Source organism: Choloepus didactylus, chromosome 23 (genome assembly GCF_015220235.1).
Source record: "Choloepus didactylus isolate mChoDid1 chromosome 23, mChoDid1.pri, whole genome shotgun sequence".
In the NCBI taxonomy this organism is placed as follows: domain Eukaryota; kingdom Metazoa; phylum Chordata; class Mammalia; order Pilosa; family Megalonychidae; genus Choloepus; species Choloepus didactylus.
Window position 1 is genome coordinate 7051398 of NC_051329.1, and position 27744 is coordinate 7079141.

General features: G+C 59.3%; 1 protein-coding gene across 1 annotated transcript in view; it reads left to right on the top strand.

Annotated features, from left to right (window-relative positions):
• NCOR2 (nuclear receptor corepressor 2) overlaps positions 1 to 27744 on the top strand; it is a 220378-nt gene that overhangs the window by 99893 nt on the left and 92741 nt on the right. The window contains 4 exon segments of the mRNA XM_037816581.1: positions 3885 to 3941; positions 10618 to 10670; positions 22093 to 22159; positions 27547 to 27719. Of these exon segments, the coding sequence (XP_037672509.1) occupies positions 3885 to 3941; positions 10618 to 10670; positions 22093 to 22159; positions 27547 to 27719 (350 nt within the window).

Consider the following 27744-nt stretch of genomic DNA (forward strand, 5'->3'; position numbering starts at 1 on the left):
ATGCAAATGCATGATGAATAAATGCAAATCATGGGATGTGTGCCCACAGGCTGACTCACACACGTGCACACACATACAGCTGTGTACACCCACACCTAAACAGGCAGATGTATGCCCACACACACCCATGTGCTCACACAGCCAACACGTGTACACAACACACGTGTACGCGCAGACGATCACAGCTTTCCTCTGGGGCAGGGGCAGGATCTGGCAGCCTGACCCAGCGCCCTGGCCCGGGAGCCACGTTCTAGCTCCTCCACTGCCTGCTCTGGCCGAGCCCGAAGCTCACCCTCCTTGTCTGCAGAGTGGGCCCCCACCCGAGCAGCTCCAAGACTCCAGCACCCGCCCCCACTCCAGTCCACAGCCCCAGCACTGTCCCCCTGTGGCTCCGTCTCCTCTCCTGCACACAGGGGTCACGACCCAGGCCCAGAAGTGCTCACAGTGTAATGAAAGAGATTTGCGGGCCCAGGTCAATAAGCTGACATTTAGTGTGTGCGAGCCCTGGGTGCTGGGAGGAACCCCGAATGCCAGGAGCATGTGAGACAGCCAGAGGCTGAACTGGGGCTGGGGCCTGCAGGACGCTGGGGTGGATGACCCGGTCCCCTTGACCTCTGACCTCCCAGCCAGCAGCCAGCGGGTGTCGGCTCAGCCCCAGCCGCCTCCTGGCTCACCCCTGGGGTGGGCCAGTTCAGTTTTAACCAGCATGTCCTTACGCCCCCTGCGAGCTGGCCTTGTGCCCCAGTGAGGACAACAGACGGGAGCTAACATTTGCATGGCTGTTGGATGGCAGGCCCTGCACTAAGCCCAGAGCTGGTGCTTGAAGACTGGTAACCTGGCGGGGGGCAGTCTGAGGGGGTGAGCCTGGTGGTGTGGGCAGGAGAGACGAGCAGATGGGAACCATGGAAATATTGGGGCAGCGAGGGGTGGGCCACTGCAGGTGGAAGGGAGTTGGCTGAACCAGGAAAAGGAATTTCGAGTGGGAGGATTTGAGATTTTGCCTGGAATTGTGTGGGTTCAAATCTTGGCTTGGCCACCTGCTAGTTGGGGGACCTCTCTGAGTTGCATAAAGTGGGGACAGTGACCGTAGTCCCCCCCTGCCCCGCCACAGGTTGCTGAGAGGCTTAGTGATTCCAGTAGGCAAGCGCCAAGGCCCAGAGGCAGGCAAGGGCCAGCGGGAGAGGCGGGCGCTGTCCGCAGGGGACTGACTGTGGACGTAGATCCCGTCCTCGGGGTGGCGGGAGGCGGTCGGCCGAGGAGGTGGGAGGATGTTTTCGGTGTGGGCTAGAAGCTGTGCCTAGCGCCTTGATCCGCTGCCAGGCCCCCCTCCGTTTGAAGAGGGACTTTGCGAGGAAAGCGACAACGCGCCTGTCAAATTTGCATGGTGTTGGTGCCTTGCGGGGCATCCTTGTAAAAGTCGTGGGAGTTTGGTGGCCTGAGTGAGCGCACACAATCATTTTACAGATGGGGAAACTGAGGCCCACAGGGGCAAAGCGGCTTGTTAAGGATCGGAGCAGAGCCGACCCTGGATGTTGGCCGGCAGTGGCCAGCTGTGGTGAGGAAGCCCTGGGCATCTGGGGGAGGCCCCTGGGGTAGAAGACGAGGGTAGGGTGGGAACAGAGCAGGGGCAGGGCCGCCACATGACCCGCTGCTCTGGCTGGTTGCATAACCCGAGTCTCGGTTTCCTTGTCTGTAGCTGGGGCTGGCGATAGAAGCTTCTGCACAGGGTTCTCGTGAGAATTGAAGCGTGCACAGCCTGTGGAGAATCCAGGGCCAGGCAGGGAGGGTCGCCAGGGCCTTTGCTATTATTGTCAGCAGTAATAGTAACAGCCCACCCTTTATACAGCACCTGCTGTGTTCCGGTCCTGATTTCAAAGCGCTTCCTGCCTCAGCTCGTTTAGTTCTCCTGACAGCTGCCTGAGGTGGCGGCTGCTGATACAGAGGAGGAGGCTGGGTCCACCCGGCTGGCAGGTGGATTTGGACCCGGGTTGCTGGTCCCAGCCCTCGCCCCTGACCGCTGTGCTATCATCCTGCCTTTCTGATATTGCCGTTTCTTCAGGATTTACGGCCCATTTCTCCTGGGAAATTTTGGTAGCTGCATCACCTTTTGGAGTATTGATTAAGTTGTGTCTTCAAAGACCACAAAGCTTAGAAGGGGAGGCTGGGGAAGGCCTTTAGGGATGTGATTGGAGGGCTGGCTACTCGGGGTGCACCTGGCAGCCTGGGGGCCCCCTTGGCTTTGGCAGGTCAGGCAGAGGCTCCCCCTGGCCCTCTTGTTTCGGGACCCTTGTGTCTGAGGGCAGGATCCACTGTAGCTGATTTGGTGGGGGCTTCTTGAGCCCCTTCTGTGGGGCCCTGGCCAGATCCCAGACCCAGACCTACCTGTGCCCAGGGACGGGCTCTGCCAGCAGGAAGGTGCCGTGTGGTGGGTGCGCCTGGGGCTGCGCGGGTCGGTGGTGGCCATTGAGGGGGCACCTGGGGGCCCCTGGACGGGATGTGGCTGTGGGCTTTCTCCCCTCGTGGGTCCTGGAGATCAGAAGAGTCTTCCTTTCATCATCGTTCTGTGCCTCAGTTTCCTCATCTGTAAGATGGAGTGACTTGTACCTGCCTCACATCGGTCCCATGTGGGATTGACAATTTAATAAGAAATGCCATGTGCCCAGCGTGTGGCTCATAGCAAGTGCTCAATAAAATGGGCATTGTTAAGTAACCATCCCCCCACTCCGTTTCCCAGCCTCCTGCCACACTCAGAGGCTGCTGGTCTTAGGGTTCTGGCTCAGACAAAGGGAGCCAAGAGCATAGCTGTGTCCCCAGGTGGGCTGGGCCTGGGGCTCTAGGCAGAGCTAGTTGTGGGTGGTGACTTGACCCACCCACATGCAAGAGGAGTGAGGCTGATCCTCCAGGGCAGCTGTTTCCCCTTGTAGCCATGTTCCCTGGGGCTCTGGGACCCCCAACTCCAGGTGGGCTTGGATTCGGGGATCACTGGGGGGTGGTTTTGATGTCACGAGGGTGACTTGCTTGGCCTGTCCCCCCAGCCCATGCCAGATAACGAATGGTCTCCCTAGGTTTGGGACCCCCATATGCAGGCCGTCCCCGCATGTCCTGCTGCGTGAACCCTATTTTCCACCATGCAGAGTCTGAGGGTCCTTGGACAGCTCGACTGTTAGGGCCAAGACCTGCTCAGTCCTACCCCCAGCTTCCCTGGCCGCGCTGCTGGCTCCGAGCAGGCCCTGGTGGTCCCAGGCTGGGGGGCTGGGGGTCCTGGGGTGGGGCTGGGCCTCCGAGCCTCTCCGCCACATGTTCCTGTTTTCCTATTAAGTCCGGGTTGTGCAGTGGGGAGGGAGGCGGGGAGGCCCCGGGGCAGCCCGGAGAGGCCACGTGATGTGAGACACAAGAATCCTAGAAAGGGGATCACGGAGTGTCTCTTTCTCGCCCTCCCTCCTCCTCCTCCCTCCTTCCCTCGCTGGCTGCACCAGCTCTGAGGTAATTGTAGACAACCCAACCAGCTTCCAAGGCGGAGGGAGACATCGCGGGCCCGGCAGTCTCGGCCGTGGGCTGGCGAAGAGGGGTGTGTGCCCTCATCGTTGAGCCCTGGGGAGCGGGGCCGGGGGCTCGGAGGGGGAGCCGGGCACCGGGGAGCAGGCACGTCGGTGCAAATCGAAACTTGGCAGGGCTTGCCAAGGCCGCCGCAGGGGTGTCGCGGCCCCTCTGTGCCGTTTCCCAGCCTGGGGAGGGCTCGGAGCTGGGGTACCCAGGCCGCCCGACCCCCCCAGGGCTGTGGATCAGTGTGAGGTTGGGCAGCTGCCCACTGTTCCGTGAGGCCTCTATTTATAATCTTCTCTGTTTTTTCTCCCCACCTCCGTCTCCTCTCCTTCGCCCTGCAGAAGAAGGCAGAAGCTGCACATCGGATCCTGGAAGGCCTGGGGCCCCAGGTGGAGCTGGTGAGCTGGGGTACAGGGTGGGAGCCTTGGTGGGTGGGGGCTGCAGGGGTGGGCGGGGCGGCAGGTGGCTGGGGAGTGGGAGGAGGAAGTCACCAACTGGCAAGAGCCGCCCCGAGTGGCTTTCATCCGAGGAGGCAGGAAGTGCACCCCCTGATAAGAGGGGCTGGCGGATAGCGAGTGGGTGGGCCGGACTGGGCTGTGGGGGTTGGGGGGGAGGTGGTGCACCCCGTCTGTTCTAACTCAGCCCGAAAAGCCCCTGCTCTGGGTCAGCTGACCTGGGTCAACTCCCGGGTTTGCCACTTAGTAGCTGAGTGATCCCGAGAAGGTTCTTAACCTCTTTGTGCCTCAGTTTCCTCCTCTCTGCAAGGGGGATGCTGATAACTGACCCCAAGCCACTGGTTGAGGTGAGGCCTGCCGGATTAATCTGTGTCGAGCACTTCGAGTCATGCCCGGCCCGTGGCGAGTGCCAAGTGTAGTGGCTGTCATCGTCATCCCGGTTATTTCTTATGGTCGCTACTGGGCCCGTTGCCATTTTGCTGACTGGGAGGTGCCCCATTGGCGGAGTGGGGAGCAGACTCTCGCTGTCTTCTCTCTCAGGTGCCCCTCACCTTCATGTGTCATCAGAAGACAGGAGATGAGGCAGCCTGGCACCCCCCAGCTGCAGGCTTTGGGGCCCCCCCAGGGGTGGGTGATAGCAGACGCCTCGGCAGCACCCTCTGAGCTGGTGGCACCGAGCCGGGGAGGGCAGCCGTGGGAGTGGGTGGGGGTGCTGCTGACCCTTCTGAACACGGGTGGACGTGAGAAGGCTCACAGACATCGGGGTGTCTAGGGCTGTGTGCCCGCGTGCTCATGGGATGGAAGTACATTCTTGTGCCTTCAGAGCCTGGCTTTAGATTTGGCTCCACCATGGGTTTGTGCTGAGAGGCCTTGGAAAGGGATTTGCCTCCCGGGGCCTCGGTTTCCTCGTCTGTGAAGTGGGGATGACCATGGGACCTTCTCCAGGGATCTTTTTGAGGGTAAAGGGGAACGGTGCCTGTCAAAGGCTGACTTAGCCCAGCCCGTGGCCCGCAGCCGGGGGCTCAGCAGTTGTGCACACTTGGAGTTAAGAGAGCCCAGCTGTTGTGCCCAGAGTCTTTTCCGGATTGCTCGGTTTTCTGCAGTGAGGGCTGCTCCCCAGCCCGGGAACTGTGAGTGGCCTGCCTGCCGCTGTGCCCCCCATCTTCCCAGGGAGCAGGGACAGATGGTGATGGTGACCCCCACATTCCCATGGTGGAGCCCGGCTTCTCCCCGGCCTGCAGATGCACCGTCGGGTTCTGCCCACAGCCCTGGGTCCCCACGCCTGGGATCTTGCTTCCCCTGTTGGGCCTGATTTCTGGGAAGTCTCTAGCAAGGAACTGCTGCTTTTGTTTAAACAGCTCTAATGAGAAATGATCAAATACCATACAAGTCACCCTGCTCAAGTGTGTACGCTTCAGTGGTTTGAGTGTTTTCAGATTTGTACCACCAACACCATAGCCAATTTTGAAACATTTTCATCACTTCCAGAAGAAAGCCGGCCCTTTTCCCGTCATCTGCCTCTCCTGCCGCCCTGCCCCTGCCCCTGGTCACCTCGCCTCTCCTTTCTGTCCTAACGGATCTGCCTTTCCTGGATGCTTCACAGAAGTGGGGTCACACAGTGTCTGTCCTTTTGTGCCTGGCTTCTTTCACTCAGCAGCAGGATTTCGAGGCTCATCCCGGTGTAGCAGGTATCAGAGCTTCATGCCTTTTCATGGCTGGCTGATATTCCATCTTTCAGAGACACCACGTTTTGTTTGTCCCTTCACCAGGCGATGGTGCTTGGGCTACTACCACTCATTGGCTCTTGTGACCACTGCTGCACATTTGGGGACAGGGCTCTGAGTGGGTGTGTTTTCAGTTCTCCTGGGTATATCCCTGGGAGTGGAACGAGTGTTGGGGAGCCCCCAGACTGTTTCCCAAAGTGGCTACCCCATTTCCCTGCTAGCCAGCACCTGCTGCATGCCTTAGTTTCCCTGTAGTTTCCTAAACAGGGATGGCAGGATTGGATGAAGTGCCCAGCCATTTCTGGGCTCGAGGTGCCCCTCTCCCCTTTCGTGACCTTGTTAGACTCTGGGACCCCTGGGTGGGGAAGCGAGCAGAGGTCCTTGTTTTTGGAGGCTCAGGGGGTGCTGGCACGGAAACAGCACCCAGCAGGAGCCTAGCCGGGACCTGCTGCTCTCAGAGGCTTTGGAGCCGGGGCGCAGCACAGTGATTCTTCTTTTGTTCTCTGGGGACAAGGGGGTTGGTGCCCGTTTAGGGGTCTCAGAGCAGAGGCTGTATGTGGGCTGGTGGCACAGGCGGCCGAGATCTGGAGTGTCTGGTGACTGCCCATCCTCGAGAGTCCTTGCGAAGTCCGTAGGCCCTTGGCCTGGTGGCCTCTAGTTGGGGAGGGGGCCTCACAGGGACTGTGCTCTTCCGTGGGTCAGGCCTTGTGGCGATGTTGCTGCTGTGTGTTCTAGACAGGTCCTGAGCGGGGTGTGCCTTGTCCAGTGCCACACGGCCAGGGGTGGGGCGGCCAGGCCTGCAGAGCCCTGTCCTCTGTCTTCGTCACCCCAAGAGGTGGTGTCCTGCAAGTGGGGCTGCCGGGCTGTGCAGGTGTGGGCCCAGCACCAGGACCCCAGGTCCCGGGATGCCTCCCGTCTGCAGCCCCTGAGCATGACTGGGGAGCACTCGGCCACCAAGGAGGCGGCTGCTTCACTGACGTTCTAATGCTGCTGATCAGCGGTGGACGCCCAGCGACCTCCCTGCGAGGCGGGCCTGGGCCGTGGGAGCTGTCTGTATTGGGGAGGAAGGAAATAGCTAGGGAGGTGCCAGCCAGGGGCTCCTGGGACGGTGTGGCAGAGGGGTCACTGCCTCCTCACCAGGGGGTCCCAGGAGGCCGGCGGGGCCCCGGGCAGCCCAGGCAGGACCCCGCGGGAGGAGGGTGTGCACAGCTGCAGCCCTGACCTCTCTCTGCTCTGAGTCACTCGGTTTCCTTCCTGTTCAGAGGTGTTATTTTAAGAACATTGTGTCACCAGAGGGCTCAGGGCTTGGCTGACACCTCATTTATTACCAGCTCCATCCACCCGGCTTCCTGGCCATTGTCGGTCACCCTGCCAGCCTAAAGGGGACCCCCCTCCTTTCTCCCCAAGTCCCCCCTCTTCTTTTGTGGGCATACCTCACGATCAAGCTCAGCCTCTCCCCTTGGCTCTCTCTGTCCTGTGGTTGTTTCATGGTGCCCCATCTTAGAGGGGGACATAGAGGTTTGGAGGAGGCAAGAGGCAGGCCTGGGGCACCCCTGCCAGGAGCTGTGGGCCACCGGGCGGTGACCTCCCCCAGCCCGACTCCGCGGGGGTCTGTGCGAGGCAGTTTTCCCTCCTCGGTGTTCTATCCTCCCGGCAGGGCGCTGGAACCTGCGAGGCCGCCAGAGGCAGGAGGAAGCCGTACCCCCACCAGCTCCGTGGGTATGAAGGTTAAAGGTCACCCCATGGCCGCCCTTTTGGGACCTGCCCGTGGGGACAGAAGCTGGCCTTGACATCAGGAGCCCCTGGCCTTTGTGTGCCCCTCTGCAGGAAGTGAGGATGGGGGTCAGGGAGGCTCCCGTGGTGCCCTGCCCCAGCCCCAGCAGTGACCAGCTGACCATGTTTGCCCCGTCCCAGATGGCTGCCCGAGGGGTCCGTTGCCGTGGTAACACTCAGCACCCCCTCCCCCGGCTGCTCTGACCCCAGGGTCTCCCCTCAGCTCCCAGGGCTTAGCTTACCTCAGTGGGTGTCCGTGAGAGCCTCTTGGGGGGCAGCCTCTCCGAGTAGAGGTGGCAACCCCCAGCCTTTATCCACTGTTCTCCCGAATCCCGAGGCCGCCTGGAGGGGTTTTTCTCTGTCTGAGTGCACTGAGCGACAGTGAGAGTGCCTTCCTCCCGTCTTGTTCGGTGGGTCCCCCGGCTCTGCACCCCTTCTCCCCTGCGCATCCCTCACTCCCTGAGGCTGTGGAGACATTGCCGTTCACTGTGTTTAAAAACAAAAGCAGGCAAAGGGACGAGCCTGGCATTCCTGGGCTGCCTGAAAGCCCTGTGAGCCGCGTCCTCTTTGCCCTACACCCATTTTACAGATGAGAAAACTAGGCCTGGATGATCAAAGTCATTTGTCCAAGGTTACACTGAGTTCAGGGTCTGTTCCTGGCACTGAGTCTGGAAGCCATGCCCACGCCTGCCCGGCCTTTAGTTGGTTGGCATGTGGGGCACACGAAAGCCCCTGCAGGGCCACCCAGAGTGAAACACAGAGTCCACAGCCCTGGAATACGCCTGGGCATCATCGCAGGGTCCCTCACCTGAGACAAGGATTCTCAGCTGTCTCCAGGAACATCTTACTCCTTGTCTCTGTTGGGAAGTTCTGCACTGAGTCTTACTGCGGACTCGGGCTGCCCTGTGCACTTTCCCTTCCTGTTCAACCCCCAGCATGGGGACGGGGAAGCCTTGGGAGGGTGGCCCGGCCCAGTGTGGGGAGAAAAAGTCTGTGGCAGCCGTGGGGTGATGTCTGTTTCCAGGAGGGTAGCTGAGCTTGGTGCCTGGAACTGGCCGAGGTCAGTGGTGAGTTACCATGGTGGGGACGCAGAGGGTGTTGGGAGAAAGGTGTCATTGGCACCAGCCAACGCTGGAGGCGATGTCCCTCCCCTGGGCCTGGGGCTGCCCGGAGTTGTGGCAGCCCCTGTCTCTCCACTGAAATTAGGTGGCCTGACCCTGGGGCAGGGGGCAGGTTGGGGCCTGTGGTAAAGCTGTCTGGGTGTCCCTGTCAGTGGGGGTCATCAGGATGTCTGAGGTGTCAGGAGGTGTGTGCGGCTCCATCCCCGGAGAGAACTTCCAGGGCAGAGCCTTGTGCACCCCATGTCCTCCCCCAGGGGCCTGTGCCGAGGCTCCGGCCGTGCCCTGCGTCTGTGCGGCTTGGTCTGTCACACTCCGTACCTGGCGCTCTTACCGCAGTCGCACGTGGCTGCCTCGGAGGCTCCCACTGTGTGTGTGGGCGTGTTCCAGCCAGAGAGGGACAGATGGACACACAGCCAGACACATGGAGACACACGCAGAGGCCCGGGTAGAGGGGGAGCCACAGAGGCATCCCCCAGTGCTGGAGGAGATGAGGTTCTGGATCTGGCCCATCTCGTCCTGGCCATGGGCAAATGTAATCTATCAGGGAGTCAGTTTTACCGTCTTTATAACGGGGATGATAATGGCATCAGTTAGCTACCGGTTTGTAACAAAACAGCCCAACTTTAGCGGCTTAAGAGTCTGGGAGTCGGCTGGGCAGTTTTGCTTGACTTACTCATGTGTCCACGGTCAGCCCGTGGGTCGGCCAGCGGTTCTAGCTTGGCCGGGGCCAGGGCGACTCTGCTTTCCTCCGGGAGGCCATGCTTGTGCTCTGGGCAGGCGTGGGGGAGCCAGGAGGGGAAGCAGAAATGCAGACACACGTTTGAGAGCTTCTGTTTCTTCACGTTCACTACTGTCCCGTTGGCCAAAGTAAGGACGTGGGGGACAGGGAGGGGTGGAAAATCAGGGCTGTTAGCCGAGTCTTTTCAACCCGATGGTGATAAAGATGCAGGCACTCAGGTGCTGGGCCAGGAGCCTTGCGTGCATTTCCCTGTTTCCTCCTCACCACGTCCCACACCACCCAGCTAGAAAGTGGCAGAACCAAGGTTCAAGCCCAGGTTGTGCCCCAGCCCCTAACCATGCGCTGCCGCCTGGGATGGAGAGACATGGCATCTCGCTCAGGACTTGGCCCACTGCAGACCTCAGTAGAAACCACATGTCACATAAACCTGCTGCAACTTGCTCTTCTAATTGTGCACACTGTGAAGTTTTATCCTTTTGCTACGGGTGACTGTAGTTCACCCATTTTCCATTGCTGCCTAGTGTTTGTGGTGTAAACGAGTCCTGATTTCCATTTCCGTTCTTCCCGTGGTTGGCATTTGGCTTCTTTTAATTTGCTGCTGGGCATTTCCAGCACTGGGCATTTCCAGCCCCCTGTGGGAGTGGGGTGGCTGGGCAGTGGGGTGCAGCACCTTCACCCTGTAGCAGGGGTAGCCTGGCTGCTCCCCGGGGCACGCGGACCCAGGCCCAGCCTTTCCGCTACCCCATGTCCTCGCCACCCTTGGTGTTGTTTGACTTTCCGTCCTCTGCTGGCCAGTGGCTGTTAAGTGGCGTCTTGCGGTGGTGTGCGCGTGCTCCCCTGACGGCCAGCCACGTGGAGTGTCTTCCCGTGTTCAGGGGCCGTGGCTGTTTGCAGCTCCGCGGGGACGTGTGGGCTGGTCCCAGGGGTACCCTGGACTCTGGTTCCCGGGCTCTGGAAGTCACTTCCCATCCAGCCCTTCCCACTGCCCCGCGGAGCAGCCGTAATGGCCTTGGCGGGGGGTCCTGGTCCCCACCTGTGTGCCCAGAGGGTGACAGCTGTTCTTGGCTGTGGCAGCGTCCTGGGTCCCTCTGTTGCGTTTCGTGCCTGCCGGCGGCGGTTGCTCACACTGGTGGACGGCTCCTCCGTGCCAGGGGTGCAGGCCGCCTGGTCGAGGTGGGGCTGGGGCTCCGGCCACTGAGCTCTGCAGGGGTGCAAGGGGGCAGGCCCGGCTCTCACGTGCGTCCCTCTCTCTTCCTTTGCAGCCGTTGTACAACCAGCCATCTGACACCCGGCAGTATCATGAGAACATCAAAATGTGAGTACTCGGGCAGCCGTGCCGACACGTGGGGGCCTGGGGCAGGATGTGGGTGTTTAGTCCCCTTCAGGGCCCCCAGCCAGGACTGGTGCCGGGAGGGGGAGGCATGGTTTGGGCAGGAGCGTGTGGTGCTCGGATAGGCTGGAGTCTGCCGGGCAAGGTGGGGGCAGGAGGGGCTGCGGCTCCACATGCTAACAGGGCAGGAGGAAGCCGCTGATGGGTGGGGTTGGGGGCTCCAGGGGCCGGCAAGGGGGCCCGGGGCAAGCAGCGGCCTCCCAGTTTGGGCTCCAGTGCACATGTCTTTGGAAGTGTCCTGGGATCTGTACACCGAGGGTCACTCTGGCCCAGCCCCATGGGGGAAGCTGGTCAAGGTGAGGCATCGCGGTGACGGTGCCCTTTTCCCAGGTGGAAGCCAGTAGGGAAAATGTCACTCAAGCGCTGTGTCTGATTGGGGTTGGCTGGGCCGGGTGGCGGGGGCATGGTGCTGTGCTGGAGGCCAGTGGCTTTACGTCTTTAAGCTGGGAGTTCGGCAGCAGAAGTGCAGCTCCCGGAATGGGGCTGGCTTTATCTCGGGGTTCACAGGAGCACAGACTCCTTAGCTAAGGAGAGGGCAACCCCATTGTGATCTGGGAACCTGAGAGGTAAATGGGGCTGAGCCTTGGCCCCTTGAGGAATGCGTGGTTGTGAGCATTCTGGAAGAGGCTTAGGTTGGAGGTGAGACCCTTTGTGATCGTAATCTTGAACTGTCCCAGTTCGGGCACTGCAAGAGGGTACAGGCATCTGAGGTGTGACTTTGGAGGGCAGGGCTTAACTGGTTCAGGGAGGCAGTGTAGTCTGGCCTGGTTGGTGCATGGACAAGGTTTATGTGCAGTGGTGAGTCCCCCGTCCACGGGGGTATACAAATTTCCCGGTGGTTTTCAAGCCTCCTCTGGTGCTAGGCTAGTTGACAAGAGTTACTTTCTGCTCTAGTTTCTGCTGTGGTGTGACCAGTCCAGGCTTGGGCCAGTGACCAACGCAGCCATTCTCCTGCAGCTCGCAGTGCTTGTTGCAGCACCCTAGAAAGCCTCTTTTTGCTGGTGGAGGGCCTTGGCAATCTGCCGAGGACGCCTCGTCAGTGTTGGTGGTGCCGAGTTGTTCTTAGCCTGTGGCCAGCAGGGGCTGCGGGGGGTCGGAAGGGGCCAGGGTCCTGCATCCGAGCCCTCGGTGTGACTCTGGGACTCCCACCCCATGTGTGGCTGTGCTTCTCATCTAGCCTCGGGGGCGTCTCACTGCTCAGGCTCCCGATCCCTCCCAACTCACTGCGGTTTCTCTTCCCATCGGGTTCCTTTCTGTGATTTCCTGGGACCTGCCTGGACTGGGGTGGGGAGCCAGGAGTGGAGGGTGGGAGAGGGCAGGGGGAGGGGCTTTCGGGGCCTCGTCACAGCTGGTTTAGGGAATGAAGGGGAGGCTCTTCCCGGGTGAGTCAGGCTTCTGGGAGCATCCCTCTATCCATCTGTCTGTCCATCCATCCATCTACACATTTATTGAGCACACACTGTGTGCCAGGCTCAGTTCTAGGTCCTGGGGATTCAGCACTGAATCAAAGACTTTTGTCCTCACTGAGCTTTCAGCCAGGCTGTGGAGACAGGGAAAAAAAAATGAGTTAAATAAGAAACTATCAGCAATACACAGCGCTGTGAAGACAGCAACAGCGAGAGGGGAGAGGAAGTGAGGGGTGACTAGCCAGGAGGGCAGGACCTGTGGTTGAGCGACACTCAGGGGCTGAGTGGCAGCTGGCACGTCGACCGCTTGGGCAGGAGGGTCCCAGGCGAGGGGGACGGCCAGTGCCGAGGCCCTGGGGCTGACCGAGCCTGGCAGGGCCACAGAGAAGGCCGGCATGGCTCCAGGGAGCAGAAGGGGCAACGTGGGTTCTGCTGGTAAGGAGTTGGGGTCTTACCTCTGTGTGCAGGGAGGCCCGTGGTGGGTTCAGTCAGGGAGGCCGTGTGACCAGGCTTCTGGTTGAGAGGTTCCCTCCGGGGGCCACAGGGAGCGAGGCCTGGAGATCGGGGAGGCTGCTCTGGCTGTCCAGGCACTCAGAGGTGGCCGGGATACTGTCGGACCCTGTGGGACCCCCGGGGCAGGGGTGGAGGGTCAGGAAAAGGACGTCAGGATGGCGCCGAGGTTGATGAGGATGGGGAGCTGCCTCCTGAGATGGGGGCCGCCTTGGTTGGGGGCTTGAGGCCTCTCGGCTCTGGAGGCTGGGGCCCCTGACCAAGCTGCAGCAGGCCGCACTCCCTCGGAACCTTCTGGGGAGAATCCTCCTGGACCCTTGTAGCTTCCAGCGTTCTCCGGCCTTCTTGCACTGCATCGCCCAAGGCTCTGCTTCCGCCATCTCCATGTGGCCTCTGGTGCTGTCTGTCTGTCCGTGTCTACATCCAGTTGTCCTCCTTTCACAAGGACGCTGGTTGTCATGTTGGACTAGGGCCCACCCGAATCCAGTCTGGCTTCATCTCAACAAATCACATTTGAGAACAAGGTCTCATTCATGGGGGGACATAATTCAACCCGTAACGGGGTGGACAGGGCAGGGGCAGGTTTCAGGGTCCCGAGGCCTTCAGTGGTGACCGACAGGAGTGGGGTGCCCATGGGCTTCTGTGAGGTTGGTGGGGACCCTGTTCCTGCTGCTCTATGTGGCCCTTGCTGGGGCTCTGAGGGCCAGTGAAGCCCAGGGGAGATGGGGGTGCTCACTGGGGCCCTTCCACCCGGTCAGTTCCACTCGTCCCCAAGCCTGTTCTAGGGCTGGGCCTGGGATGCAGGGAGCAGAAGGGGAGACGTGGGTTCCCCAAGAGATAGGTGGGTTGGGGGACACCCAGGCTCATCCTGCCGTGATCTCAGCAAGGACTTGGCCAAGCCGCTGTCGGGGTCCTTGCAGACCAGGTGGGCCCTTGGGGGTGCGTGGAGCCCAGATGGGGGGTCGGAGAGGGTGGTTCACTCTCCTGGAATCTTCCAAATGTTACCGCATGGTATTTGCAGTTGGGCAAGCGCAGGCCTCTGTTCTAACCCAGGGATGCGCTTGGGCTCTAAGGCCAGGCTGCCTGGGGTCCCGTCCTGCTAAACACGGTGCTGAACAGGCCTCAGTTTCCCCGCTGCACCACGGGGCTAAGTGGCTTCCAGCCTCCGGGGCTGCTTCACTCATTCATCTCCGTAACGTGCTCAGCATGGGGTCTGGCGAGCTGTCCGTGCTCCGCTCCGAGGGTGAGGGGCTTGTCGTTGAATTTGTGGTGGGCACAAACGAGGGAGGGAGGTGACAGCGTGGGTGCCAGGGTTGAGCCCTTGCGACAATGTGGAGATGAAGAAATGGGCTTAAACGCCAGGGTGATGGTCAATTGTGAGATAATTGCAGGTTGTGTCTGGTGGAAAGGAAAAGAGCAGAGCGTTGCCATGGTACGGGATGGGGAGAGGGGCTTTCAGGTGCTGCTGGGGCAGCAGGGGGGGCACGGGCTGGGTTTGGGTGGGCACAGGTGGTGTCAGCTGGGCGGCAGTGTCCCCGAGCCTCCGTGGGTGACTGGATTTGCCTGGTGTCTGCGAGCTTGTGGGCAGGCCCCATACGGACCTTCCTCCGTGGTGGCTGTGGGACCAGCCCCGAGGGTCCCGGGGGGCTCAGGAAGGAAGGGGCCACACGCTCCTGGGCTGGGGTCAGAGTTCGCTTCCCAGGACCCTGTGGCGGCCACTGGCCATGTCTGAAGTCGTCTTTCCCTCCCTCCCTCCCTCCCTCTCTCTCACTCACTCACTCACTCTGATCTTTTGGAGATTACTATAAAACCATATTTCAGGCACTTACTCAGCCTCCTCCCAACCGCCATCTCTATCCTCAGTGGCTCAGGGCCATATGCTGTCCACTCAAAACCAAAACACAAGAGATGCTTCTCCTTTCCGTTTACGTTCTAGAACGCTGTCTGGTCGGGGGGAAGAGCACTGATGAGTAAATATAGGGTAAGGACAAATGATAGGACCATAGAAAAGTGGGATCGATACATAAAAATACCCAGGAAAATTGACTGCCTACGTGAAAAACAATTATTTGCACCACTATTTTGCAGAGCTAGTCTATGACAGTTTACTGCTAATGTACTGTTTGCAGGGCCGTGTGCTGGTGAGAACAGATGTGTGTAATCCAAAGCCATTTGCTAAGAGGCCTGGGGACCTGGGGGCAGGGGACAGAGTGGGGCAGGAGTGGGGGGGCGTCCTAGCGGGCCAGGAGGGAGAGGGGGAACATGGAGGGCAGGGAGGGGGTGGGGTCGTTAGGGAATTCCCTTCTCAGCAGCTCTGGAAGGCAGAAGTGAGACCCGCTGGTGGAACTCACACACTGGACTCATGTCTAGATAAAGCAGAAGTGAGCAGCGGTGTCATAGCTGCCAAGACAGTGATTAAGCCAAGTGTGGATAACACCGCACAGTAAGGCTGCAGAGCTCAGGCACTTAAACTCTGCATCTCTCATGCCTTCTCGGCTTTGGCTCCAGCATTTTGTTATTCTGCATGTGGCAAACTTCAGAAACTATCACGTGCCCAATGCAAGAAACCCCTTGCAAGCTCTCTCCCCGTGTGGCTGGACATCACGGTCTCGGGCCTGGCCATAGCTCTGTCTGCAGGTCTCACTAGCTGTGTGCCCTTGGGCAAATTACTATGTCTCAGTGCCTCAGTTTCCCCATCTTACAGATCCCTGCCTTTACAGGCCTGCTGAGGATTTAATGAGCTATTACACCTTAAGTGCTGAGCTCAGTGCCAGGCACGTAGTAAGCACTCTCTTGGTTCTTCTTACTACCTACGTGGTTGATCATTCAGCGAGTATTTAGGGAGACCTGCTATGTGCCAGATACTGTTCAGGGCCCTGGGGAGAAGCGTTGACTGAGGCCGGACATTCTGGTGCTGGAGACACAAGGTAGACAGATACCTGTAATGTAGTGACAGCACGGTAGGTGCAGTAAGATGGCCAAAGCTCGCTCGGGGTGGAGGGCCCTACTTCCTGGGTGGGAGCCTTTCCCTGGTCACCCTGCCTGCTCCGGCCTGCTCCCACCTGCTGTCGTCATCGCGGACAGGTGGGAGGTCTGTGCACGCTGTCACTTTAATTGCTCTGGGTCTGAGTGCTGTGCTGCACAATTACAGTTCATGTCACGGTCAAGTTCATGGCGTGCTGGCACTGTCAGATGCACGCAAGTCGCCTCTACCCACCTCCATTGCTCTCCTTTCACCACCCGACCCAAGGAAGGGGCTGGGGGCGGCTGCCCATGCCCCGTGGGGTTACCTGCCCAGGTACTTCCTTGCCCAGGCCTTGGGGAGCTGGGGCAGGGGTCTGGCCCTGCCCTCTGCAGCCCCCTACCAGGAAAGCTAGCAGCTGCACTCACTGGGGACTCGGGTCAGACTCGTGGATGGGCAGCAGGCACTGCCTGGGTGCCTTGTGCCGCGGCCACCCCGCCCTGCCCCCTGCAGAGCCTGGGGCCCGGGTGCTAGTTTGGCTAGTCACTCAGCCTTCCCTGGCCTTGTTCCTCTCATCCTGCGAACCCCTTATGTTCTCCCAAGGCCGCCTCTCAGGGATGCTCTTCTGTTCCCTGGTTATCCGGTCCCACAGCCTCGTTTCTTTCCTCCTCCACCATCCTTTGGGCGATGGCTGATTGGAACTGTCAGTCCTGGGGCTGTGCAGGTGGATGGGACCCACGATCCTGTTAAAAGTTCTTGCTCTGGAGGTTCAGACATGTCGAGTGTCTTACCCAAGGTCACACAGCCAAACTCCTAGACCAGCCTGGTCTCCTGGCTCCCCATTCCCCCTCCTGGGTCTTCAACCCAGGCAGTGCCTCTTACTAGCCGGGAGACCTTGGGCACCTCCCGGCACTTCTAAGTCTCAGTTTGCTTGTCAGTAAAGGTCTCCTTGGAGTGTCTGTGTCACAGCGGGACAGCACGTGGGAAGGTGCTTGCTGCCCGGCGAGAGGAGGCTCCAGACCGCTCGTCTTTCCCGTTGGGGTGGGCTCTTCCCCAGGGCCGGGTGGGGACGGCATCCAGGCCCCTGCGTGAGCTGCTGTTCTCTGTGCCAGCGGTTGGGGGCCTGACTGTCCCTGAGCACCCCTTCTTACCTGCCTCTCCCCAAGTTGGCCATCACCCCTGACTCCCCTGGAACCCAGTGTTCTCATTTCCCTCTGCCCTCCACATTACTCCACTTCTCCCAGATTTCAGCTCAAACCACCCTTCTTCAGGAAGCCTCCCCCGATTGCCCCAAGCTTCCCTTTTCCAGAGCCCCATAGACCCCAGGGCCAGGCCCACCCAGGGCCCTGCCATACCCTCCTCAGACTGTCATGTAATTCCTATCTCCTTTTCTCTCCCTGCTGGTTCCTGATTCTTTTTATGGTCCAGTGTCAGACAGGGAGGCCTATATTTTTTTCCAGGTTGTGTTTTTTGAAGCCCTGCCTTCTCTAGGGCACAGTAGGTACCCTTTTTACCCATAAATTCTTCCACTAATGAAGTCATCATATTGGCTCCTTTGTCAGTCCCTCCTGTGTCGTCTTGAGACCATACTCCTCATTTTTCCTGGACAGAAGCTCAGCAGAAGGATTTGTCTGCAGTAAGCCATTTGCATCTCTATTTCCAAAAATGCTGCTTGGAACAAAGGAAACACTCAAAAAATGTTCTCTGGGAGAGTGCTGAATGAGTGGACACCCTAAATCAGGTGCCTGGGAGGGGGGCACTGCAGACTCGTGCATGCCTGCAGAGGCAGGAAGGTGAGTTAACTGAGCCAGGAGAGCCAAGGGTGAGGCAGTAAGGAGTGGTGGGGATTGGGGCGCATGGAGAGCTCACAGAGGCAAGCGAGCCTCCGCTCCCAGCTTGCAGCCATGAGGCAGCTTGGCCAGTGTGCCTGATTTCTCAAGAGGAGCTCCACATTCAGCGTTTTGTGCAACAGCTCTTGGGTTTTGATGCTGGCAGCAAATTCAGTATTTGTAGAAAGCACCACAGTCAAAGCACAATGCCCTTGCAGGCGGCGGCGGTGGATTGCACCAGTTTGCTACCTTCGGACTTGACATTTGTCTTCTTTGGCAATAGCTGGGTGACCTGGGTGCCAGGCATGGTGCTTGCTTTGGAAGGAAACCCGGATCAGCCAGAGAGTGTTCACGCAGTCTGGTCGCTTTCCCTCGGGTGGTGCATGGAGACGGGAGCACGTGTCCCGCCCACCCTGTCACACTTCCTGTGTACAGAGCCACCATCCGGGCGCAGTGACAGGGCCATTACTTGCTGAAGACTGTTCTACACCCCCTGCGAGTGCCAAAGTAAATTAAACGTGATCCTCACCCTGGCATTTCAAGGTAGAACACGTCCCTCTTGCTTTTTAATAACTTGATTTTCAGATAACTTTAGATGTACGAAAGAGTTGCAAAGATAGCACAGAGAGTCCCAGCTTCCCTGGTGTCTGACGCACCGTGGCACCTTTTCCCAAACTAAGAAAGTCATAATACTGGCCTGCTGCCGTCAGCTGAACTCCAGGCCTCATGCGGGCTCCCTGGGTTTTTCCACTTACGTCCTGCCTCTGCTCCAGGATCCCCCCCTTGCATTGAGTTGCCATGTCAGTTCCTTGTTCTTTGTCTCTCTTGACTTTGAGTGCTGGTCAAGTGTTTTGTAGAGTCTCTCTCGATTAGGGTTTGCCTGGTGTTTTCTCACGAGTAGATTGGTGTTCTGGTTTGCCAATGCTGCTGTTATGGAAAATACTGGAAATAGATTGGCTTTTATAAAGAGGGTTTATTTGGTTGGAAAGTTACAGTCTTATGGCCATGAAAATGTCCAAACAAAGGCATCAACAGTAGGTACCTTCACTGGAGAGCACCGATGGTGTCTGGAAAACCTCTGTCAGCTGGGAAGGCACGTGGCTGGTGTCTGCTTCAGGGTTCTTGTTTCAAAATGGCTTTCTCCCAGGATGTTCCTCTCTAGGCATCTAGGGGTGTTCACTTAGTTTCTCCCAGGCAAACTCTAGACTAGCAAAAGTCTACTTTGAACTGCTATCTCCAAAATGTCTCTGTAAGCTGCAGCTGCTCTCCAAAATGTCACTCTCAGTTGTTCTGAGCTCCTTCTGTTTGTAAGCTCTTTTATAAGACTCCAGTGATTAAATCAAGACCCACCTGGAATGGGCGGGGTCCAATCTCCATGGAAATAATCCAATCAAATGTTTTGCTTGCAGTTGATTGATTCACATCTCCATGGAAACACTCAGTCGAAGGATTCCAACCTAATCAACACTAATATGTCTGCCCCCACAAGATTGCATCAAATAACATGGCATTTGGGGGGACATAATACATCCAAACTTGCACAACTGGGGTTACGGATTCCACAGGGGAAAAGTGCCTGTGTCAGCACAGCACAGCAGGGCTCCGTGAGGCCAGCCTGAGACTGATGTTGACCTTGAGCTCTTGGCTCAGGTGGCGTCTGCGGCTTTCTCTCCTTGCCATGCCCATAGTGGTAGAAGCCCCCTCTCGCGGGGTGGGGAGGTGAGCTCCACCTCCTGCAGGGAGGGTGTCATAGAATCTGCGGACACACGGAAAACCACCAGAGTGGCTAATGCATGTTTTGGAAGCATGCTTTGAGGCTTTGCAAATTTCCTGGTTCTCTTTAGGGTTTTGCCAACCAATTTAGCATCCCTCATGGGTCTCGCCTGGTGTTCTAATGGTGGTTTTTCTATTTCCCATATATCTTCTACATTTATTAATTGGAATTCTTCTCTATGGAAGATTTGTCCCTCCTCCCCATTTGTTTGTTTCGTCAGCCATTTATTTATATCAGGGTGGACTCACGGATGTTTTTATTTTATTTTATTTTATTCTGTGGGTGATAGTCTAGTGCTAGTGCTGTTTATTTTGTTGCTGAATTTAGTTCAGCTTTGGTCATCAGAAGCTTGTTTGGGTTGGTTTGGTGTCCTCTTGACATTTTAATTCTTTTTAGCCCATCCTTCTTTGCAGCACTGCAAGACGCTCTTCTGAGTATTCCCTACCCCAGCCGTGGCATCAGCCATTTTTCAAGGAGCCCAGGTTCCTTTTACTGGAGAATGGGATTGGAAGCCCACGATCTCGGTATGGGCCTGTTCATTGCTACTGAGCCATCTCCCTTTTGTTTCTTGAAGCCCAGGCGTCCGCCTGTGGCCCAGCAAACTTTGCACAGCCGCCTGCGTCCGACCTGACTCCTCTCCCCTCCTCCAGACGCTCCAGCCACGTGGGCCTTCTTCTGTCTGTTCTTCACGTGCTCTGGTTGGTTCCGCCTCAGGGCCTTTGCCTCGCTGGGCCTCTGCCCAGCCTGCCCTCACTTCCCATCTGCCCGCACCTGCGACCCCGTGATGATCTCAGCTCAAGGCTGTCTCCTCAGCGAGGCCTTTTCGGACTTCTAGATCGAAAATAGCTACATCCTCCCTTTACCGCCCTGTTCACGATCCGGAATACAGAATTCCCTTGATTCTCCTGTTTGTGGTCAGCATGGCCTCTAGAGCATCCCCTCCCTCCCGTGCCGTCCGTGTCCCCAGCGTTTGTTGAGTGGCCGAGGAGCGGAACATGAAGTGCTGCTGCTCCCGTGTGTGGGAGGGACCCCGGGGCTCAGGGAGCTTCTGACTTGTGCTCAGTCCCCTTGTCTCGGCATCTTGGGGCTGCCGTAACGAAGAACCAAGACTGGGGGGCTCAAGTGCCAGGTCCTATTCTCTCCCAGCTCTGGAGGCTGGAAGGAAATCCAGGTGTCGGCAGGGTGCGCTCCCCCCGCTGCCTGCAGTTCTGGGGGTGCTCGGTACCCAGGCTGTTTTCTTCCTCCCACTTGCCTGTCTTCTCGCTGTGTCCAAATTCCCTCTCCCCCCTGAGGACGCCAGTCATGCTGGAGGAAGGGCCCACCCGAATCCCATTCGGCCTCATCTTAGCTAAGCACACCTTCAAGTCAGAACCACGTGCATCAGACTGGGGGTTCCGACTCGAGTGTGCCTTTTTGGGGGACACAGTTCCATGCCTGACAGGGAGTGGAGGGTTCTGGGCCCAGCCCATGTTCCTGGCTGGGGTGGGCTGATGTGAGCAGCGGGGCCTCTGGGTGGGGGGGGCATGGCATTTCCCCATGGGGGGCCAGAGGACTCTGAGCACACCTGGGCTCCGTGGGGGGCTCGAGAGAGGACAGAGTGCCCACAGGCTCACCGAGATCCTGTGCTCCTAATTATAAGGGCACGTGCAGATCCGGGTTAGCTCATTGGTGTTTCGGGGGCTTGAGAGCAGGGAGTGGGGGCCCGGGCCCCCCGCTGAGTCCATAGCCCTTCGTGGATGGGGTGGGGTGCACAGGCTCAGGAGGCGCGAGGTGGGGGTGAGTGGGGGGCCTCCTGGCCCCTCACTGCCCGGGTTCTTTCTTCCCTCAGTCCTTTTCCTGCCCTGATTCTCAGGTGAGAGTCTTTCCCATAGGGGGCATGAGGTCCCAGGGAATAACTTTTGAGCTTTCGTGGGATTTGGACACAGCCAAGAACATGGGGAAGTTGGGGAGCCCCTCCCCAGCAAAGTGGATCCTGGCAAGTTTGGGCAAGTTGAGGGGCGCAGTGGGCCCCCAAGGCCTGCCTGTGACCCCCACGGCCCGAGGATGTCAGCCGACATACCCTGCTTTGTGCGTTGGAGATTGGGGGGCTACGGCCATCGGGGGTGTTAGGCCTCTGGGCAGCAGGGTGGGGTCCCTCCATCCTCACGCCTTGTCCTTGCTCTCGCGGTGTCATCTGCCTCTGAGCCTTGTCCCCAGCTCTTTCTCTCTGTCTGCCTCTGGGTCCTGCTCTCCTCTCATTTCCTGGTTCTCGGTCTCCCCATTTCCCTTGGCTCTCAGTTCATCCTTCCCACTCCCCCTCTCCCAGTCCTGTCTCCCTGTCACTCTCTGGGTCTCTGTCCCTTGTTTTGTCTCTTTCTCTGTTCCTTGGGTATCCACTCTGGGCCTTGCTCTCCTTCTCTTCAATTTCTGGGTGTTGGTGTCTCTCCCTGCAGCTCAGTCCCTCTGTCTCCGCGTCTCTCTCTGAACCGCCTGCATCCTCCTTGGGAAGCAGGGGCTGCGAGACCCACTTGGCATCGCCGAGAGGCTCCGGCTCTCCCGGCTTCAGCTGCAGCCCCCAGGTGCTTCTCAAGGGGGCAGCGCTGGCCGTGCTACCTGTCCCATCTGCCCGGGTCTCCTCCTGTGTGGCAGGGCAGGGTGCTTGGAAGCCAGCTCTCAGCACCCAGGTGGGGCTGGCCTGGTGGCACTGAGGCCAGATGCGAGCCCCCGCCCAAATGGCAGCAGGCCTGGGGTCTGGGTCCTGCCGGCTGCGTCCCCTTGTTGGTCTGAGGCCGAGGATGGCTCTGTGGCCCGTTTCCTGTGGGCAGGTGGGCTGGCGGGCAGAGGGGGCTTCCTCACATGCCCCGTTTGCTCTTTCCCTCCTGCATAGAAACCAGGCGATGCGGAAGAAGCTAATTTTGTACTTCAAGAGGAGGAATCACGCCCGGAAACAATGGGTAAGTCTTCCCTGCGGCTGCCTGCCCCCCGGATTCGGAGAGACTCGAGACCACTTCAGGCTGCAGCTGCCAGGACCCTCCTGGTGCAGCAGCTGCCCCGTTCCCGAGCGTGAAAGATGACAGCTGCTCTGGTGAAGCCGGGCTCGGGGCCGGCCGACCCTGGGGGCTGAGACGAGGTGAGGGGCACTCAGCTCGGCGGCCCCTTTGCCAACCCCGGAGGGTTTTCTCGGCAGGCCTCTCGGAGGGTGGCTGACTCGAGCCCCTTTGAAAGGCAGGCTGGGAAGAAAGAAAAGTGACAAGAAAAATGTTGACCTGGAAAATTGGGAATTAAACGCTCGTCAGAGGAGCCATTGTGTGCTTTTCCGCAAGGAAGAGAGGGTTGTCAGGAGAGGTGGGGGACCGGGCCGGCTGAGGAGGGGTGGCAGGGGCCGCAGGGGCCTCCCTCAGAAAGGAGGTTTTCCTGGACCACCGCGGCCCCGTCTGCGCTCAGGGAAACGAGGGCACAGAGAGGCAAAACAGAAGGTGCTCGTGCCCCTGCTCCTTGCCGCACTCTGGCGACCAGGTGGGGAGAGCTGGTGTGAGGGAGCACTGCGGTTGTGGTTTAGGGTGGCCATGTGAATCAGATTCACCCAGGGAGGTCGGCCCGAATGACGGAGGGGGACCGATTAGGCTTCTTTCAGCCCTGAGGGGTGGAGGAGCTGACTCACATGGGCCTCATCAGTCAAGGAATTTGTGTAGCTGACAACATCCGTGGGTGTGGATTTCAGGAGCGGTTGGATCAGGCTTCGCCTTCATTTCCGTGCCGTTTTTTCCAACTGTGTGTGTTGGTACATTGACAAGCTGGTTTCCCTTGTGGAAACCAAATTCCTGCAGCAGGTTTGAGTCTTCTAGAGCTGGAGAGAGCTGCCCTTTCTCAGACTGTCTCCCAAAAGCTCTGACAGGTGCAGTCGCGGGTATGGGGCTCTTTGAGTCAGTGCCCCCCCCCAGGGAGCTGGGGTTCCTTTGCCTGGCTTGGCTCCTCGGGGCCCTCTTAGGGCTGGGGATGCAGTAGCCGACTCCACCCAAGCCACAGGGTGGGGGGATGTGGCTGGGGAGGACCCGGAAGTCCACCCTGCGGAGAGAGAGACAGCCTGGGTGGGGGCTGCTGCCTCGGGATCCTTGCTCCAATGTGGGGTTCTCTGTGGGCTGGAATAGGTGCGTTGGGGGTGGAGGGGCTCCTCTCAGCCCTGCACCCCTGGCCCTTCCCCAACTGTCGAGGAGAAAGGTGCCGTGGAGATCTTGGTCTCCTCATTTCCTCTCTAGGTTCAGGGTCAAGGGCTCACTGCCCTCCACAGGGCACCTGCTTCCAGAGAGGCCCTTCCAGCCTGGGAGGCTGGCCTCTTTGTGCCTGGCACATAGTAGGTCTGTGGCACACAGTAGGGGATAGATAAGTGCAGAAATGGGACAAGAGGGTGTCAGCCATGCAGCTGCCTCCAGGGCCATCATCGAGCACTACTGTGTGCCGAGCTGAGTTGCTAAGATGCAGGCCCATTCTCCAGCCTGCAGGACCGAGCGAGTTGATCTGTGTGCAGATGGCTGGTGGCACCAGCAAGCGCTCCCTGTGGGTGCCAGCCCTGTGCCCTTCCAGGTGCTTCATGCACTTTCATGCATTTAGTCCTGTGAGGGTTGCACCCTTCCTACTCCCGGTTTACAGGTGAGGAATCCGAGGCTCAGAGAGGTGGAGCAGCCGCCTCAGGGTCACACAGCTGGGAAATGGCGAAGTCAGGATTTGAACCCAGGCTCTGTGGTTCCCGTGACCAGACTCTGACCACCCTGAGAGGCAGCAGGAATTCTGGGGCAGAGAGGGTGGCTGTGCTGGGGTACTCAGGGAGGGATCCAGGGGAAGGAGAGGTGGGGTACAGTGTGGGGCCAAGGGGGCGGCAGCCTAGGAGGGGGACTGGGGTCCTGGAGGGTGTGGGCGTGGCCCGCGGTTGGGAGGCTGGAGCAGAGCTGGGTGGGGAGGGGGCGGTGTCCTGGGGGCAGTGGGGGTGGGACCAGGTGGGGGGTGGCTCCAGCCTGGCAGCTTGGGCAGAAATGTTGTGGGGGTAACGGGGTGTTTGCCCTTGGCCCCCATCCTCGGCTGGGCCCCCAGAGAGATGAGCTGCTTTGGCCCCCGATGCTGGGTGACTGGGAAGCTGGGTGGGCGGCCCTCGGACCCCAGGAGCTCATGGTGTGAGAAGTGGGGGCTTCCCTGAGACTCCCTGCTTGGTTCAGTCTCTTGTGTTTTCACTAAATATTTCCGGAGGCCCTTGGGGGCCGGGCTGGGGAAAGAGCAGTGAGCCAGAGTCCCTGCACACAGGCACAGGGCTGCCATTCTAGGGACTCTGGCGAAAAGACAAAACAGAAGCCATTTCCAGAGCTTGACAAGGGCTCCACCCACTCGCCCTCCGTTAGGTTTGCAGGACAGTTGGGCAAAAACTCCCACTCTCTCCCTGGCTTGCCCCGTTCTCTGTGGTTTGTATTGTTTTGGTTTGGTTTTGGAAGAGAGGGCTGAAGGTTTTCTCCTACCTCCTATCCCCTGAACCTCCCAGTCTAGTTTTTTGGTCAGGCTTTGTCTTCACGCACCTCTCTTTCCGGAACGCTGGGCCCAGGCAGGGAAGGGGGCTCTGAGACTCACCACATTACCATCACCCTTAGCACAGGACAGGGCTGGCTCTGATTTATGCCACATCTCACACCCTGGACCTCAGGGTGGAGAAGCTGAGTCCCCGAATGCGTGTCCCCTGGGCTCCGTGGCCCCATCCTGCCCTGTGGCACAGGAGGACACAGGACCACCGGGCAAACGCAGCAGCCAGTGCCCTCAGCCCTGCACCGACGGGCACCTCGCGCTCTCCCGTGGCCAGCGGACTTGAGCACTGCCCCCTCCCCTGGCGCTGCCCTCCTTTCCCCATGCCCCTGGCCTGGGCCACCCTCCCCAGTGGTGGGGACACTCTGGCTCCCTCAACTCTCATCTCTAGATTCAGAGCTGCGTTTGTGCCAGGCCTGGAGGACGGGATCAAGTCCCAGCTCCGCTGGGCCCCCGTGCAGTTATTGAATGTCTCTGGGCCTCGGGTTCCTCTGCGGTGGGGATCGTAGCCACACACACACCCTTCCTGTGGCATCCAGCAGGCGCTCATGGTGGTCAGCTGCTTCTGCTGCGCCTGCACCCTCTCCACTCCCTCATGACCCCACACAAGAGGCGCGAATGCCCAGGGCTCGTGGCTGTCCCAGCTGTTGAAGGGGAAAAGGATGTTCACAGGGTGGTTCAGGCTTTAAGTCAGTACAGGAAGGACTTGAACGATGCCTGCATACAGTAGGCGCCCACTGTGAGCACGGATGGTGCTGATGGTGCAATTATTGCCATCACTGTTGTCACTACTCTGGAATTCTGTCAGGAGTGAGCAAGGGGCTGGGGTGGAACTTATGTCCGTAACCCTCCCTCCCTGCAGTCCCGGGGTGGCTCGGCCCTGCTCCTTTTCCTTGCACACGGGCCTGGCTGTGCTCCAGCTTCTCGTGTGTGTGCATGTAGGGGACTCTGCACATGAGTGTGTCCGTGTGTGTGTACATGTGTGCGAGTGTGTCAGTGAGCGCTTATGTTCTGCTTCCTCTCCTGGCCCAAGTGCGTCCACCCTTGGGGAAAACCCCAGTAAGCAGTCGTCAGTGCCCCGGGGAAGGGATGGAGCTGCCCGCCGTAATCATCCTGAGGTGCCCAGCACCCTTGGCTCCCGAGTGGACTGAGGGGACATCCAGCATGGTAGACATAGGTGCAGGCTACAGCGGGCCGCACTGTGGCTGGATGTGGAGGAGGACTTCCTTTCTTGGTCAGGTGGCAGAGTTGTGCTCGGGTCTTTATCCCAGTCCTTGGGGGTGGGGAGCGTTGCTGGATATCCCCTCACGGACAACCTGTCCCACATCCCTTAGCGCCACCTGCACCCCACAGGGGCTACAGACACAGCTGGAAGCATCTCGCCAGCTGTCCCTGCCTACCCTCCATTGGGCACGTGGAGAACCCAAGGCCCTGTAGCCCGCCGGTGGCCCTGCTGGCTTCAGCCTCGCCTGCCCTCACCAGAGGAAAGTATTCTTTCCCTCTGCTGGCTCTCGGTGAACTTTTCTCACCTTTTCCCTTGCTGTCACCCATCAGACTGGGGCCTTTCTAGAAGGAGAGTCGCCTGCTTGGACAGGCGGCTCCACTAGGCGCTCTCTGTCCACCTGCCCCTCCCCTGGGGCCCTGGCTGTCAGCTGTCCGCCTACACGGAGGCCGTTACCTGTTACTGGAACCATCTCCTGGTCTCCCCACTTATGTGTAGGGCCCCAAGAGCTGGGGGTCGAGTTCCACAGCCCCCATCACCAGCCTGAGCATGCCTTGTGATCTGGTGGCCACCAGGCACCCTCACGCCTCTAGCCTCGTTGAGGGTGGAGGTCACGGGCTGCCCTTGGTCAGAAGCTGAAATCCAGGAAGGGGGTGGGGTCTCCGGGCCCGAGGACCAGAGAGGGCCTTCTGACTGCGCTGTTCAGGAGAGACTCCCAGCCCCGGCCATCTGTCCACTGTAGCTGCTGGAGGCGGGAAAACGGGGGTCTCATGGGCAGCCTGGCGGCCCCCCACCTGCTCAAGGCCCATGTCACCTTGAAGACACAGAAGCCAGGCAGACATACTCTGGGCTGGAGAGGGGATCTTTTTTTAAGGACACAGGCACAGGCTACAGCAGGCCGCACTCTGGCTAGATGCAGAGGCGGACTTCCCTGTCTTGAACAGATGGCAGAACCTCCTGCCCAGAAGCTGCTTGGGTCTTCATTCCAGTCCCTGGGGTTGCGGGGTATCGCCGAGACAGAAGCTGGGGAATGAGGAACCATTTAGAAAGCGGATGCCACGAGGCTGCCCTTTGGCCTGGCAGACACCCTGGAGCAGTGCCATCTGGTACAAGTTCCTGCGATGCAGGAGTGTTCTCCATCTGTGCTGTCCAGTATGGGTGGTAGCAACGAGCCACAAGTAGCCACAGAGCACTCGAACTGTGGCTAGTTAGATGAGGGAATGGAGTTTTAAATTTTATTTACCTTTACACGATTTAAACTTAACAGCTCCTTGTGCCTAAGGGCGTCTGTGTTGGGCAGTGGAACCGAGGGAGCAAGTCCCCTTTGGGGAGCCCAGGGCTTTGCTTGAGGGACCCCCTGCTCCTCTGGGTCTGCCTGAGCTGCGCCTGCTCTCTGGGTCTCTGTGTGACCGTGTGTGTGTGTGTGTGTGTGTGTGTGTGTGAGTGTGTGTCAGTCTGTCCACCTGTGGGGTCGTCTGCAGAATGGGACAGGCACGGGGACGCTGGAGGTGGGTGTCCGCCATGGGGACGGCCCCTCAGCGCCCGACCCCGTGCCCGCAGGAGCAGAAGTTCTGCCAGCGCTATGACCAGCTCATGGAGGCCTGGGAGAAGAAGGTGGAGCGCATCGAGAACAACCCGCGGCGGCGGGCCAAGGAGAGCAAGGTGCGCGAGTACTACGAGAAGCAGTTTCCCGAGATCCGCAAGCAGCGCGAGCTGCAGGAACGCATGCAGAGGTGAGCCGGGGTGGCCCTGCCCGGC